Source organism: Hyla sarda, chromosome 1 (assembly GCF_029499605.1).
Source record: "Hyla sarda isolate aHylSar1 chromosome 1, aHylSar1.hap1, whole genome shotgun sequence".
Taxonomy (NCBI): Eukaryota; Metazoa; Chordata; class Amphibia; order Anura; family Hylidae; genus Hyla; species Hyla sarda.
Window position 1 is genome coordinate 575,116,738 of NC_079189.1, and position 16,448 is coordinate 575,133,185.

Genomic DNA, 16,448 nt, shown 5'->3' on the forward strand with positions numbered 1-16,448 from the left:
TTGATTTGCATGGGATTTTAAACAAAAACCCTGACCCTCACAAATGGGGGTAGTTAAGGGTTAAATTAACTATCCTATATTTTAAGTGGACATATAAGTAACATGTGACCAAGTACAGTGGTCCCTCAAGTTACAATATTAATTGGTTCCAGGACGACTTTTGTATGTTGAGACCATAACTTTATGGAAACCTGTTTTTTGTTTCTGAAGCCATCAAAATGTCAACCAAAAATAGGAGCAGCTAACCGTGGCTCAGGTAAATAGTACAGAACTTGTAATACCTCCCTGTACTGTAGGGGGTGCCACCAGACAGGAATTCAGTGCATACGCTTAAGTAATACAGGTGTTTTACCAGTGAATACCCATTCTAAATGGTCAATTCTTCCAGCCATTGACATGTTTCGCAGATCTGGACGGTCTGTAGCATTGTAAGTTGAGTCTGGTTTCAAGATACAATGGTCCAGAAAAGTCCATTGTATATTGAAACTATTGTATGTTGAGGCCATTGTAAGTTGAGGGATCACTGTATTATCGAAATATCTCCACCTTTTTGGAAGTAATAACATATATTTCCCATAGACTTGTATGGGACTTTAACCCCTTAAGGACCAGGCCAATTTTCACTGTAGGACCAGAGCGTTTTTTGCACATCTGACCACTGTCACTTTAAGAATTAATATCTCTAAAACGCTTTTACCGAATATTCTGATTCTGAGATCGTTTTTTCGTGACATATTCTACTTTATTTTGCTGGTAAATTTTCGTCATTACTTGCATCCATTGTTGGTGAAAAATCCCCAAATTTCATGAAAATTTAGAAAATTTAGCATTTTTCTAACTTTGAAGCTCTCTGCTTGTAAGGAAAATGGATATTACAAATAAATGTAATTTTTATTCACAAATACAATATGTCTATTTTATGTTGGCATCATAGAATGGACATATTTTTACTTTTTGAAAAAATTAGAGGGCTTCAAAGTAGAGCAGCAATTTTCAAAAATTTCATGAAAATTTCAAAATCTGAAGGGACAGATGTTACAGAACTACAACTCCCAGCATGCATGGGCAGTCTAGGCATGCTGAGAGTTGTAGTTTGGCAACATCTGGAGGGCTACAGTTTGGGCACCACTGTAACAGTGGTCCCCAAACTGTGACCCTCCAGATGTTGCAAAACTACAACTCCCAGCATGCCCAGACAGCCTTTGGCTGTCTGGGCATGCTGGGAGTTGCAGTTTGGCCTTCCTAGTGGTTGCCACAGTAAAGATCACTTTACTTTCACTTTCATTCCCCCCCCCCCACGTCGCTTCCCTACCTGAGCCAGGATCCAGCAGTCTGCAGCGACGATCAGCTGTTGCCAGGCATCTTCTCCTGCAGGTACCGACCTCCATCTTCTCCTCATGTTCCCCGCGACATCCAGGGGTGGGCAGAACGGGGGGTTACCATGGCAACCCACTGTCCTGCTCTGCCATTGGTCAGAATCAGTTCTGACCAATGGCAGGGGATAGGAGGAGATCGCATCACTGCGACCTCACTCCTACCCTGCAAGATGATCTGGGCTGTCACTGACAGGTCAGATCATCACTATTTTCCGGGTGATCGGGTCACCAGAGACCCGATCAGCCCGGAATAGCAGAAAATCGCATGTCTGAATTGACATGCGATTTTCTGCAATCGCCGACATGGGGGGGTCTCAGGACCCCCCTCGATGTTTGCCTCGGACGCCTGCTGAACGATTTCAGCAGGCGTCCGGTTTCGCAACCCACCCGGCGCGCGGCGGGATGCGAAATTCCCACGGACGTATGAGTACGTGCCTGGTCCTTAAGACCCAGGGCGCAGGGACGTACTCATACGTGCCTGGTCCTTAAGGGGTTAAACAAAAACCCCAACCCTGGCAAATGGGGGTGAGTAAGGGTTAAATCATATATCCTATGTTTGTTGTTGACATATAAGTAACATGTGTGCCAAGTTTCATGTTAATATCTTTAGCCGTTTGGACGTGATGCTGGAACATACACATATACATACACACATACACACATTGGGGGAGATTTATCATTAGGCGTCTATTGTAGACACAGATCTACCCCTGTACACTGCTTGTCTAATTTCCACTCTTGCTCAAGATTTACAAAAGTTGTGCATGTCCTTTGATAAATTTTGTGCAAATATAGAAAGGCCCCCCTCGCTCTACCATGCACTCCTTCTCTACCGCACACTTCCCAGAGCTGGGGCGTTTTCCCGCAGTACACTGCTCACAGCTAGAAGTGCTGGAGCAGCAGTGTGCGCCGAACAAAACTCTGCACAATAGTAAAATCATAAATCTTTATAAAGTACACAGAGGGGGAGATCTCAAAGAATTTTGCACACACAAAAAAAACTCTACCACATTTTCAAAGAGCTTTGTGCCGCGGTTTACACTGTTCACGTTAGTTTTGTAAAAGTGGGTGTCTCCACGTATATTGTCTGCTTTACATGATATTTTCAAGGGGTGAGAGTCCAGTTTATATAAAAAATTTCACACCAGCTTTTTGAGAGTGGAGAAATCACAGAAATTGTTGTAGTTTTATTGTTTTCTTCTCATGTGAATGCAGAGGATTATGTCAGATTTGGTGAACTGCGACGATGACCAGCGTTTTTTTTTAATGTCTATAAAAGGGATAACGAGAGCTGTGGGAGAGTGTTTTTTAAATAAAAATTTTTTTTCAAATTGTTGTGTTTTTTATAATTGAATTTTCAGGCTTAGTAGTGGGAGCCATCTTGTAGACAGAATCGATTACTAAGCCAGGGCTTAGCGTTAGCCCAAAAATCAGCTAGTGCTAACCCCCATTTATTGCTCCCCGGTAGCCACCGCCACAGGGGTGCCGGGAAGAGACGGTACCAACAGGCCCGGAGCGTCAAAAATGGCGCACCTAGGTGGTAACAGGCTGGCGTTATTTAGGCTGGGGAGGGCCAGTAACAATGGACCTCGCCCAACCTGGTAACATCAGGCTGTTGCTGCTTGGTTGGTATCTAGCTGATAATGAAAAAATGTGGGAACCACTCACTTTTTTAAATTTATTTATTTAACTCCCCCCCCCCCCCCCCCTATTTTCAGTATCAGCCAGATACAAACCAAGCAGAAACAGCCTGACATTACCAGGGTGGGCGAGGACCATTGTTACTGGCCCTCCACAGCCTAAATAACACCAGCCTGTTACCGACAAGGCCCTGGAGCACCATGTTTGATGCTCCGGGCCTGTTGGTACCAGCTCTTCCCAGCACCCCTGTGGCTCCCAGCACCCAGGGAGCAATAATTGGGGGTTAGCACTAGCTGACTTTGGGGCTAACGCTAAGCCCTGGCATAGTAATGGATTTCGTCTATAAGACAGCTTCCACTACTAATCCTGAAAATTCAATTATAAAAAACACAACACATTGAAAAAAATTAAAATAAAACATTCCCCCACAGCCCTCGTTAACCATTTTATTGAAAAAAAAAAAAAAATGCTGGTCATCGTCGCAGTCCAGCGAATCTGACGTAGTCCTCCGCATTCAGGTATCTAAAATGAGAAGAAAAGGAAAAACAGGGAGCCTCCAATTGTTGCTAACTACAACTCCCATCATGGGGGCTGTAGTTAACTAATCGCTGGAGTCTCCATGTTTGGGAACACACTGCCAGAAAGGCTCTGTTCCCATTATGCAAAACGCATAATGAGATCAGAGTCGGGCCTGAACTGTGTAGCTCGATCTGTCCCTCTGCCCTTGGACTACTACTCCCATCATGGGACAGAGTCTGTCCCATGATGGGAGTAGTTGTAGTACCGCAGCGCTGAGGGATGGCACTTGCACATCCCCCGGCTGCGGGACTTTTAGGACTTCTATTCCCATAATGGACAGACTCTGCCCATGATTGGAGTTGTAGTCCAGGGGCAGATCGCACCGGGTCATTCTGCCCGCCGGCTCCTGTATACTGTATCACATTTCATAATCCCCACCCAGGAGACGGGAGTTCTGATTGGTGAATAGCTTTTCACCAATCAAAGCTCCCGGGCGGGGATTATGAAATGTCATACAGTATACAGGAGCCGGCGGCCAGTGCAGTGTAGCCGCATGTGCCGCCGGCTTTTACAGTTAATAAATGCTGATCACAGCGGGTCTCTGGAGAATGACCCGGTGCGATCTGCCCCTCAGCCCCTGGACTACAACTCCCATCATAGGCAGAGTCTGTCCATGATGGGAGCAGTAGTCCTAACTGTCCCAAAATAGTTAATATAATACTCAGATACTTTAGAACACTTTGGTACGTGTCCTCCAAGGTGGTGTATATTTGCTCAAGAGAAGTGCATTTGTGCATTTTTTTGGCATTTAAAAAAATAAACATGCAGTTAATACATTTGATTCTACAGTAGAAAGTGCTCCATGGTAAACTTAACCATAGACATGGCTATGAGGAATTCTATCAGATTTTGCGCAAAAAAACTCTTGCGCTAATTTTTGTGTTAAAAAATAGACAAAAAAAGCTCTATTTACAATGATAAATTCCCTCCATTGAGTTTTATAGATTTTTTTTTTTTATATTGTGGTGGTAAGCCATTGACATGAATGGGAAATATTACTGAGCTTACCCTTTGACCTTTTGAAGAGGTCAATCCTCAGGGACTCAGGAAGGGGGAGGCTGAGCTGTGAGCTTCATCTGTTGTCTTCTCTATACACGAGTGTCACCTTTCACTGTAACAGCAGCTTTCTCTTTAGCATCACAGACAGAAAAGAAGGTCTCACCTTAGACCTAGTGGTTTTAGGCCTAATGGTGAGAATGGTGAGAATTAAAAAAAAAAATTTCAAATCAACCAAGAACACAAAGATATCCAGTTTTGTAAATTACTTCTATTTTTTTTTTTAAATCTTCCACGACTTTCAGGACCTTCCAGTACTTATCACCTGCTGTATGCTACAGAGTAAGTTGTGTAGTTCTTTCCAGTCTGACCACTGTGCTCTCTGCTGCCATCTCTGTCCATGTCAGGAACTGTCCAGAGCAGGAGCAAATGCCCATAGCAAACCTCTCCTGCTCAGGACAGTTGTTTACAAGGACAGAGGTGGCAGCAGAGAGCACCGTGATCAGATTGGAAAGAACTACACAACTTCCTCTGGAGCATACAGCAGGTGATATGTACTGGAAGAATTACGATTTTTCAGTAATTTACTAATCTATATTTTTATGTGATATGACAGGTACACTTTAAGTTATGTTTTTGTGTTAAAGGAGAACTCCGACAGTAGTTTTTTTTTTTTTGTAACAATGCCCATTTTGTTGAGAGTAAAAAAAATAAACATCTACTTATCTCCTGTGGTGCCTCTGGTGTCCTGCTCTGGTCCCCCTGCAGTGATCATCCTCCTGAAGCTGCAGCATTACTGTTGTCTACGGAAGCACCCATGCCCAAAGTGTCAGTATGCAGCTCATCTGAGCGTCAGGAAGACGATCGCTGCAGGAAACCAGAGCAGGACACCCGAGGCACCACAGGAGTACTGGAGATAAGTAGAAGTTTATTCGGCTGTTCGGGCTGCTGGGAGTTGTTTTTTTTGCAACAGCTGGAGGCACACTGCTGGAAAATATTGCTTTATACAAACATAAATTTGGTATGTAAGCAGGAAGTATTTTATTTATTTATTTAAAGAAAATCTGTCATTAGCGTCACCCACACTAACCTGTTGGTACAGACAGGCAGTGCATGTGACACTGATGATACCATACTTACCTGATCCCATTCTGTGGTCCGGTTCTCCTGCTATCTTCCTCCATTTTTTTTGTTGCAGGGCCAACTTGGAGCATGGGCGAAGTTTCATGACGTCACCCCTCCAGCTTCTCTGCTGGGCCCTGCTGCTAGCAAACAGCAACAGTGATGTCACTAAGCTCCTCCCATGCTCCGAGTCAGCCCCGGAATGGAAGATACCAAAGAAAATAGGGGAAAAACTAGAGCACAGAAGGGGACCAGGTAAGTATGGTTGTCATCAGTGTCGCCTGCACTACCTCTCTGTACCGAGAGGTTAGTGCAGGTGACACTGATGACAGATATCCTTTAAATGGAGAGGTGGCTGAGCATGCAAACTTTCCCTGCCTTTACTCGGTAGACCATTAACCCCTTAAGGACCAAGCCCATTTTCACCTTAAGGGCCAGGCTGATTTTATTTTTGCGTTTTAGTTTTTTCCTCCTCGCCTTCTAAAATCCATAACTCGTTTATTTTTCCATCTACAGACCCATATAAGGGCTTGTTTTTTACGTGACCAACTGTACTTTGTAATGAAACCTCTCATTTTACCATAAAATGTACGGCGAACCTCCCCAAAAAAAATTTTAAGGAGGAAATTTAAATGAAAACCAAAATTTTGCACATTTTGGAGGTTTTTGTTTCCACACTGTACACTTTACGGTAAAAATTACATGTGTTCTTTATTCTGTGGGACAATATGATTAAAATGATACCTGTGGCTAGATACTTTTATATTATTGTACTGCTTAAAAAAATCTAACATTTTGGACTTTTTTTATTTTTTACGTTTACGCCATTCGCCATACGGGATCATTAACATTATATTTTGATAGTTCGGACATTTACGCATGCGGCGATACCAAATATGTTTATAAAAAAAAAATGTTACGCTTTTTGAAAAACGGACAATTTTTATTGGGGGAGGGGATTTTTCAATTTTTTTTTTGCTTTTTTATTTTTACATTTTTCAACTTTTTTTTTTTACACTTTTTATGTCCCCATAGGGGACTATCTATAGCAATCCTTTGATTGCTAATACTGTGCAGTGCTATGCATAAGACACAGCACTGCTCAGTGTTATCGGTGATCTTCTGCTCTGGTCTGCTCGATCACAGACCAGAGCAGAAGCCCCCGGGAGACGGCCGGAGCTAGGTAAGGGGACCTCCGGCTGTCATGCTGGATGATCGGATCCCCACGGCAGCGCCGCGGGCAATCCGATCATCCAATCAAAGTGCCACAATGCCGCAGATGCCGTGATCTGTATTGCTGCTAGCAGCCGGAACCTGCCGTGTATGACGCGAGCACCCTTCCGATGCTCGCGGTCATACACAGGACGTTAATGTATGTCCTGGTGCGGGAAGTCCATTTACGTCCGTGGTTGTTAACCCCTTAACGACGCAGGACATATATTTACGTCCTGCGCCGGCTCCGCTATATGAAACGGGATCGCATCGCGATCCCGCATCATATCGCGTCAGTCCCGGCGCTCATCAACGGCCGGGACCCGCGGCTAATACCACACATCGCCGATCGTGGCGATGTGCGGTATTAACCCTTTAGAAGCGGCGGTCAAAGCTGACCGCCGCTTCTAAAGTGAAGGTGACCCGGCTCAGTCGGGCTGTTTGGGACCGCCGCGGTGAAATCGCGGCGTCCCGAACAGCTTGCAGGACACCGAGAGGGCCCTTACCTGCCTCCTCGGTGTCCGATCGGCGAATGACTGCTCCGTGCCTGAGATCCAGGCAGGAGCAGTCAAGCGCCGATAACACTGATCACAGGCGTGTTAATACACGCCTGTGATCAGCATGAGAGATCAGTGTGTGCAGTGTTATAGGTCCCTATGGGACCTATAACACTGCAAAAAAAAAGTTTAAAAAAGTGTTAATAAAGGTCATTTAACCCCTTCCCTAATAAAAGTTTGAATCACCCCCCTTTTCCCATAAAAAAAATAAAACAGTGTAAAAAAAATAAACATATGTGGTATCGCTGCGTGCGTAAATGTCCGAGCTATAAAAATATATCATTAATTAAACCGCACGGTCAATGGCGTACGCGCAAAAAAATTCCAAAGTCTAAAAAAGCGCATTTTTGGTCACTTTTTATACCATTAAAAAATGAATAAAAAGTGATCAAAAAGTCCGATCAAAACAAAAATCATACCGATAAAAACTTCAGATCACGGCGCAAAAAATTAGTCCTCATACCGCCCTGTACGTGGAAAAAAGTTATAGGGGTCAGAAGATGACATTTTTAAACGTATACATTTTCCTGCAGGTAGTTGTGATTTTTTCCAGAAGTGCGACAAAATCAAACCTATATAAGTAGGGTATCATTTTAACCGTATGGACCTACAGAATAATGATAAGGTGTAATTTTTACCGAAATATGCACTGCGTAGAAACGGAAGCCCCCAAAAGTTACAAAATGGCGTTTTTTCTTCGATTTTGTCGCACAATGATTTTTTTTCCCGTTTCGCCGTGAATTTTTGGGTAAAATGACTAATGGTGAGGCAAAAAATAAGCCATAATATGGATTTTTAGGTGGAAAATTTAAAGGGTTATGATTTTTAAAAGGTAAGGAGGAAAAAACGAAAGTGCAAAAACTGAAAAACCCTGAGTCCTTAAGGGGTTAAGGGGTTAAAGGGGTATTCCAGTGGTATTTTTTTTTATCAACTGGTGCCAGAAAGTTAAACAGATTTGTAAATTACTTCTTTTTAAAAATCTTTATCCTTCCAGTACTTATCACATGCTCTATACTACAGAGCTGACCACAATGCTCTCTGCTTACACCTCTCTCCATGTCAGGAACTATCCAGAGCAGGTTGGATTTGCTATGGGGATTTGCTCCTGCTCTTGACAGTTCCAGACATTAACAGAGGTGTCAGCAGAGAGCACTGTAGTCAGAGAGAAAATACATTTAAAAAGAACTTCCTGTGGAGCATACAGCAGCTGATAAGTACTGGAAGGATTCATTTAACTGTTTAACTTTCTGGATTAACTGTTTCACTTTCTGGAACCAGTTGGATTAAAAAAAAATTAAATAAAAATGTTTTCCACTGGAGTACCCCTTTAACCTCCATTCTCGTGATCGGTTGAGTCCCAGTGGTCTGAACCCCTCAGATTAGCTGTTTAGCCTCTATCCTGTGTATAGGTGATACGTTTTAATCCTGGAGTAACCCAATTAAGACTGGAAGAAGACCACTAGCTTTCCTGATCCGAGACAGGGATGTGACATCACGGCCATGTCCCCTAGTGACGTTACACCACGCCCCCTCCATTCATGTCTATGGGAGGGGGCGTCACGACCCCTCCCATGGTCATGAATGGAGGAGGCATGGGGTGACGTCACTAGGGGCATGGCCGTGATGTCCCGTCCCCATCTCGGAGGCAGCACCCGGCGGGATCTCTGCGATCATACATCCTTTGGATAGGGGATAAGATTTATAAAGCTGGAATACCCCTTTAACTGCACATAGCAGAATTTAGAGCTGAAGTTTTTCCACCGGATTCCGCACGGAAATTCTGCCATGTGAATATACCCTTAAAAGGGGTACTCCCATGGAAAACTTTTTTTTTTTTTTCAACTCAACTGGTGCCAGAAAGTTAAACAGATTTGTAAATTACTTCTATTAAAAAATCTTAATCCTTCCAGTACTTTTTTGGGGCAGTATATTACTGAAGAAATGCTTTTCTTTTTGGATTTCTCTTCTGTCACGACCACAGTGCTCTCTGCTGACCTCTGCTGTCCATTTTAGGAACTGTCCAAAGCAGCATATGTTTGCTATGGGGACTTTCTCCTGCTCTGGACAGTTCCTAAAATGGACAGCAGAGGTCAGCAGAGAGCACGTGTTTGTGACAGAAGAGAAATCCAAAAAGTAAAGCATTTCCTTTGTAGTATACAGCCCCTAAAAAGTACTGGAAGGATTACAATTTTTTTTTTTTTTATAGAAGTAATTAACAAATCTGTTTAACTTTCTGGCACCAGTTGATTTACAAAAAAAAAAGTTTTCCACGGGAGTACCCCTTTAAGCTGAGTGTAGTTGTCTAAGAAGATAATCTTCTGTTAATATAGATGCTGTGTATTTTCCCAGATATCGATGAGTGTGCGCTGAAGAACCAGACCGTCTGCTCTCAGATCTGCATCAACACTCTGGGAAGCTACAAGTGCGAGTGTCATGAAGGTTATTTCTTGGAGGAGGACGGTAAAACCTGCACCAAGGGGAATCAAGGTAAGGCTACCGCGGGGCAAAATGGTGAAAAATCGACAGCGTTGTGGGAAAAATAGCATTTTGTAGAACTTTAGATATCACTCGTATAGCTCACTGCAACACCACTGTATTGCAGTGTATTGTTATTTTTACCAATCTCCTATTATGGCCTGCTTCTGGGCAGGGTGTAATAGGAGTACAGCCATGAGTGCTCATTTTATGCAGAGTGAGATTTAGTTTTTTATTGATGCCATTTTGGTCTATATAAGACTTTTTGATTACTTTTTAATTCATATTTTTTTGGGAAGAGGTGAGGTGACCAAAAAATAATATTTTACAGCAATTTTCACATTGGATGTTTTTTTATTTTTTTTATTTACGGTGTTCACCGTGTGGTAAAAATAACATTATATTTTAATAGTTTAGACATCACTCCTATAGCTCACTGCAATACTACTGTATTGCAGTGTACTGTCATTTTACCAATCTTCTGTTACAGCCTGCCTCTGGGCAGGGTGTAATAGTAGTACAACCATGAATGACCTGGAGGTTTACCAGGCTGTTGGGTGGAGTTGGAAGTTGTGTCTGAAGATTGCATGTGACAGTTTCCTATAAAAAAAATCGTGAAAAAAGGGTGGAAAAAATGTTAATAAATAAAAGGTTGAATCCCCCCCACCCCCCACACCCATTTCTTTTCAATAAAATAATGTAAACAAAAATTAACAGAAAGGTATGTGCCAAAAGCTGGCTGGGCATCCTGGGAGTTGTAGTTTTGCAACAGCTGGAGGCACACTGTTTGAAAAACACTGTGTGTACCTGACCCCCAAAATTTATAGGAACCTGTCCCTACATACTGCAGCCCCCCTCTTATAACTCAGCCCGTAGTATTACTTATTAGTATTGCATTAGTCATAGAATCAGTCAGTGAAACAAGAGTTCAACATTTTATGTTATTTTATTTTTTTAGGGCACGCAAAAAAAAAAAATGGTCAAGACCATTATTATAATTTAGAAGGTTACATAAATGCGGCCAAGCAGCGCTAAATAAAAAGCTGGAATAAAATTTAATGAAAGATAGCGCATCTCCCCTGACAGTACCCAGAGCGGGGGTCACCTCTCTGCATTGTTCGTTAGGTCAGGTCTGGAACGTTTCGCCTTTCACGTAAAAAAACAATGTTAATCTCATTTACTTTTGTCTGGAACTGCTTTAGAAATGAAGATGAATATCTGCTGGAGTATTTAATGGCTTGTGTATTCTAGCGTAGATCAAACGCCGCTTTCCCCCCCTCGCCGTCCTTTTTCATGGAGAAAATGTTTTATGCTTTTCATATTTCTTTAATTTATTACCTGCGATACATAGAAGTGGGTAAAAGCAATAATCATTATTTGTTACAAATTTAAATTGCAAACACATTGGCACTCCGCAGCCGGGAAGATCTGTATTACAACATCCATCATATAAATAGGTTCAATATTCATCCCAATGACGTATGGTTGCGGTTTAATATTCGTTATATCTGGCACCTTTTGCAGCTTTATTTAAAGGGGTATTCCGGTGGAAAAATAAAAATTTTAATCAACCGATTCCAGAAACTAAACAGATTTGTAGATTACTATTTAATAATCTTAATGCTTCCAGTACTTATCAGCTGCTGTATGCTCCAGAGGAAGTTGTGTAGTTCTTTCCAGTCTGACCACAGTGCTCTCTGTTGACACCTCTGTCCGTGTCAGGAACTGTCCAGAGTAGAAGCAAATTCCCATAGCAAACCTCTTCTGCTCTAGACAGTTCCTGACATGGACAGAAGTGTCAGCAGGGAGCACTGTAGTCAGAATGGAAAGAACTACACAACTTCTGATGGAGCATACAGCAGCTGATAAGTACTGGAGTGATTAAGATTTTGAAATTGAAGTAATCTACAAATCTGTATAACTTTCTGGCACCAGTTGATCTGATTTTTTTTTCCCACCAGAGTACCCCTTTAAGAATTGTTTGTAACTCCTACAAGTTGCTCCTAAAGTAAAGAAACCATTTTACCTTTTCCTCATCTCTCCCTGCACCTACACCATCAAGGGCACCTCGACTTCCATCTGCAATCACACAGTATAGGGGATCGCCCTTAAGGGTTCATCCGCTTACACACAGCATCAAGTGCGGGCCCTTCATTGACAAAGGCTGTGAGCGTCTAGGGAAAGTTTACATGAGACATTTTACCAGGGCCGGCTCTGCCTGTAGGCAAAATAGGCAGCTGCCTAGAGTGACCTCTTGATAGGGGGTGCAACTCTGCCTGCCACAAGGAAGTTAGACAACCAGCATCTGAACCACTCGCTCAGCCAGCAGCATGAAGACGAGGTTTGTTAGTGTGTCACCCCAGTAGTGAGCTAATTACATGAGGAGGCGGCTCGTTACAGTGTGTCACCCCAGTAGTGAGCTAATTACATGAGGAGGCGGCTCGTTACAGTGTGTCACCCCAGTAGTGAGCTAATTACATGAGGAGGCGGCTTGTTACAGTGTATCACCCCAGTAGTGAGCTAATTACATGAGGAGGCGGCTCGTTACAGTGTGTCACCCCAGTAGTGAGCTAATTACATGAGGATCGGCTCGTTACAGTGTGTCACCCCAGTAGTGAGCTAATTACATGAGGAGGCGGCTCGTTACAGTGTGCCACCCCAGTAGTAAGCTAATTATATGAGGAGGAGGTTTGTTACAGTGTGTCACCCCAGTAGTGAGCTAATTACATGAGGAGGTGGCTCGTTACAGTGTGTCACCCCAGTAGTGAGCTAATTACATGAGGAGGTGGCTCGTTACAGTGTGTCACCCCAGTAGTAAGCTAATTATATGAGGATGGGCTCGTTACAGTGTGTCACCCCAGTAGTAAGCTAATTATATGAGGAGGGGCTCGTTACAGTGTGTCACCCTAGTAGTAAGCTAAATACATGAGGAGGGGCTTGTTACAGTGTGTCACCCCAGTAGTAAGCTAATTATATGAGGATGGGCTCGTTACAGTGTGTCACTCCAGTAGTGAGCTAATTATATGAGGAGGGGATTGTTACAGTGTGTCACCCCAGTAGTGAGTTAAGTATATGAGGAGGGGCTCGTTACAGTGTGTCACCCCAGTAGTGAGCTAATTGCATGAGGAGGGGACTCATTACAGTGTGTCACTCCAGTAGTGAGCTAATTACATGAGGAGGCAGCTCGTTACAGTGTGTCACCCCAGTAGTAAGCTAATTATATGAGGATGGGCTCGTTACAGTGTGTTACCCCAGTAGTAAGCTAATTATATGAGGAGGGGCTCGTTACAGTGTGTCACCCCAGTAGTAAGCTAATTACAAGGGGAGGGGGTTTGTTACAGTGTGTCACCCCAGTAGTAAGGTGAGGCATGTCAAAGGGCATGCAAATGGGCAGAGTCAAGGTGGGCGGCAAAATTAGCTTTTGCCTAGGGTGGCAAAAATCCTTGCACCAGCCCTGCATTTTACCACTCACGCCATTGGTGATAGAACCCCAGTGGCACCATAAGTCCCAGCAGACGCCAATTATACAGTCCTTTCATTGTAAAATCTTTATCGGTCTTGTTCTCAAAAAAAAAATCAAAAACAAAAACAAAGAGGAGATTTCCCAATGGGACTTCACCAAGGTCCTTTAAATGCTCCAAACCAAATGCGTTAATACGAAGATCTGTCAGCGCTGTGGCTCTCGCGCGTTATGCGTTTATTCCAATCTAATGTTCATTCCTCTACTTACAGCAGAATATGAGCAATCTAACAACGTGCTGAAACCAGGGATCTGCTCGGACACTTGTAAGGAATTCCACCAAATAAAGCAGACTGTCTTACAGCTAAAGCAGAAGGTACGTGATCGATCTCTTACCCCGTCCATGCACCATATGGAACACTTGTGCCCCATATTGATAAGCAGCAGGAGCCATATTCAAATTTGCAATATTTTGCGAATATATGGACGAATATTCATCCTATATACGCGAAATTCGCATATTCGCTATGTTCATTCACCTTTTTTTTTCATGCGAAAATCGTAATGAAATCCGTATAGTGCGCATGTGCGATTATATCTTTCAACTACCAAACACTATACCCTACGCTAGAACCTATCTGCTAAACTAACCTACCCTATCTAACACTAACTATCAATTCTGTATATAATTTCATTTGCTTTTTTTAAAAAAACACAGCACAGTGTTCAATCTCCTCTCACAACCACATGAAACTGCAAAAAAAACGCTGCTGGGAGGAATATTATACAGATGTTGTTACCCTAGGGGCAGATGGCATTAACCCCATGTATTTGTGACGCCAGGGCGTGGTTTAGCCTATAAACACCCGAAGGTATACCGCTGGATCCTGGGCTAGGCACGGGGGGCAATAATGACTCTGACGCCAAGTTACAGACAACGGTAACTTTACTGAGGGTAGACAGATGGTAAAGTCTATACAGTTCAGCCAGGGCCCAAGGAGGTGACCAGTGACTCAGAGACCTTAAGGGCTTGCTGGGACTTGTAGTAGGACTGGACAATTGAATGCAGACCACTCTGACTTGACAGATGACAGGGACTGACTTGACTCATAAAGCTGTGACTTTATCTTACTTGACTTGATGGTGGCTGCAGGACAGGACTTTGAGGTCTCCAACACTCTGGACACACACACTAGGCGACTGCACTGGACCTCAGCTTAGGCTGCATTCACACCACGTTTTGTACATACGGGTGCCGGATCCGGTGGGGGGAGGGGCAAATTGGGCGCTCCCGTACCCCAGCCGGATCAGCCCGTGACTCCATTTACTTTAATGACCCGACCGGAGTCAAATGGTGACTCCGATTGACTCAGTTTTGACCTGTATGCGGTTTTGGACCGGACCTAAAACCGAAGTATACTACGGTTTTAGGTCCGGTCAGGAAACCGCATACGGGTCAAAACTGAGCCAACCGGAGTCACCGTTTGACTCCGTTCGGGTCATTAAAGTAAATGGAGTCACGGGCTGATCCGGCCGAGGTACTGGAGCACCCGGTTTGCCCCTCCCCCCGCCGGATCCAGCACCCGTATGTACAAAACATGGTGTGAATGCACCCTTAGCAGAAGAGCAGAGCTCAAAGAGAGAGAAGCTCCACACAGGGCTTATATGGGGGAGACTAGCAGGGAGCCCATAGGTCACTCTTGGGGTCACCTGGTCACTGGTACCTCCTGGGTAACAATCACATGACATATCACATGGTATAACTCTTAAAGCAACATTACATTTTATAACACTTTACATGGTAAAACATATTTACAATGGGAAAACAAGTGCAGGGGGCCTTGGGGACACTGAAGGAGGCTGCCTGACAGGACATCAGGAGCATCGGGTAACACCTCCTGTACTGGGACACCATTTAGTAAAGCGGTGGGCAACTTTCCAATTGGTTGCTAGGGATGTTGCTAACCTCTGACAACTGTATTTGCATCCTTCTCATTGGCCCACAAGCTAAAAGAAGGGAGGGATCAGTGTCCTCTGGAAGTGCAGATATTCGTGAATATTTGCATATTCGCATTTACGAAATATTCCCGCTCTACACTGACTCACACAGTAAATAATATTGGAGCCATCTTTGTACCACAAGCTGGAAGCTGGGAGGGATGATTACTTTTTTTTACACAGTACACATGATTGTGATGTATACTGTGAAGAAAGAAAAAAAATACGAATATTCGTCATTCCGAATATATATTGCTATGTTCTAAATATTTGCGAAATTGAATTGAAATCGAATATTTGCGAGTATTTTCTAACCAGTGTGCTTCAAGCTGTTGCAAAACTACAACTCCCAGCATGCCCGGACACTTGAGTAAGAAGGTACCTTTCACTTTACAAAAAACCTCTAGTGACATGATCTGTGGGAGTCTGGGTGCTGAGACCGCCACCGCTCCCTAAAACGAATAGACAACAGGGTTCAGCCGAGCGCCGTGCCTATTCGGGAGCAGTGAAGGGAGTTTGAGGGGAGCATTAGGTAAGGATCGGATAGACTTCGACAAGGACCATATTGTGATGTGTAGACGGCTGGGTCAGAGCATCTCCTTACGGATGGTCATGTGGGGTGTTCCTTGTATGTAGTGGTTAGTACCTACCAAAAGTGTTCCATGGAAGAACAACCAGTGACCAAGGACAGGGTCATGGGTGCCCAAGATTCATTGATGTATCGGGGTGAAGGCTAGGCGATGGTCCGATACCACGGAAGAGCTGTAGTATAGGAGACTGCTTAAAAAGTTCCTGCTGAGAGGGGACCATTAGGTTAGTCAGACCAGGTTAGTCAGATCTCCTGCACAGAGGGGACCATCAGGTTAGTCAGACCTCCTGCTCAGAGGGGACCATCAGGTTAGCCAGACTATGTTAGTCAGAACTCCTGCTCAGAGGGGACCATCAGGTTAGTCAGACCTCCTGCTCAGAGGGGACCATCAGGTTAGTCAGACCTCCTGCTCAGAGGGGACCATCAGGTTAGTCAGACCTCCT

At 43.8% G+C, this 16,448-nt stretch overlaps 1 protein-coding gene across 4 annotated transcripts in view; it reads left to right on the plus strand.

Annotated features, from left to right (window-relative positions):
- CCBE1 (collagen and calcium binding EGF domains 1) overlaps positions 1 to 16,448 on the plus strand; it is a 340,160-nt gene that overhangs the window by 315,025 nt on the left and 8,687 nt on the right. For 3 of the 4 annotated variants that reach the window (XM_056544299.1, XM_056544309.1, XM_056544302.1), the window contains 2 exons: positions 9,833 to 9,970; positions 13,691 to 13,794. In XM_056544299.1, the coding sequence (XP_056400274.1) occupies positions 9,833 to 9,970; positions 13,691 to 13,794 (242 nt within the window). The remainder of the gene's footprint in view (positions 1 to 9,832; positions 9,971 to 13,690; positions 13,795 to 16,448) is intronic. The other variant, XM_056544300.1, reaches the window with a different exon arrangement.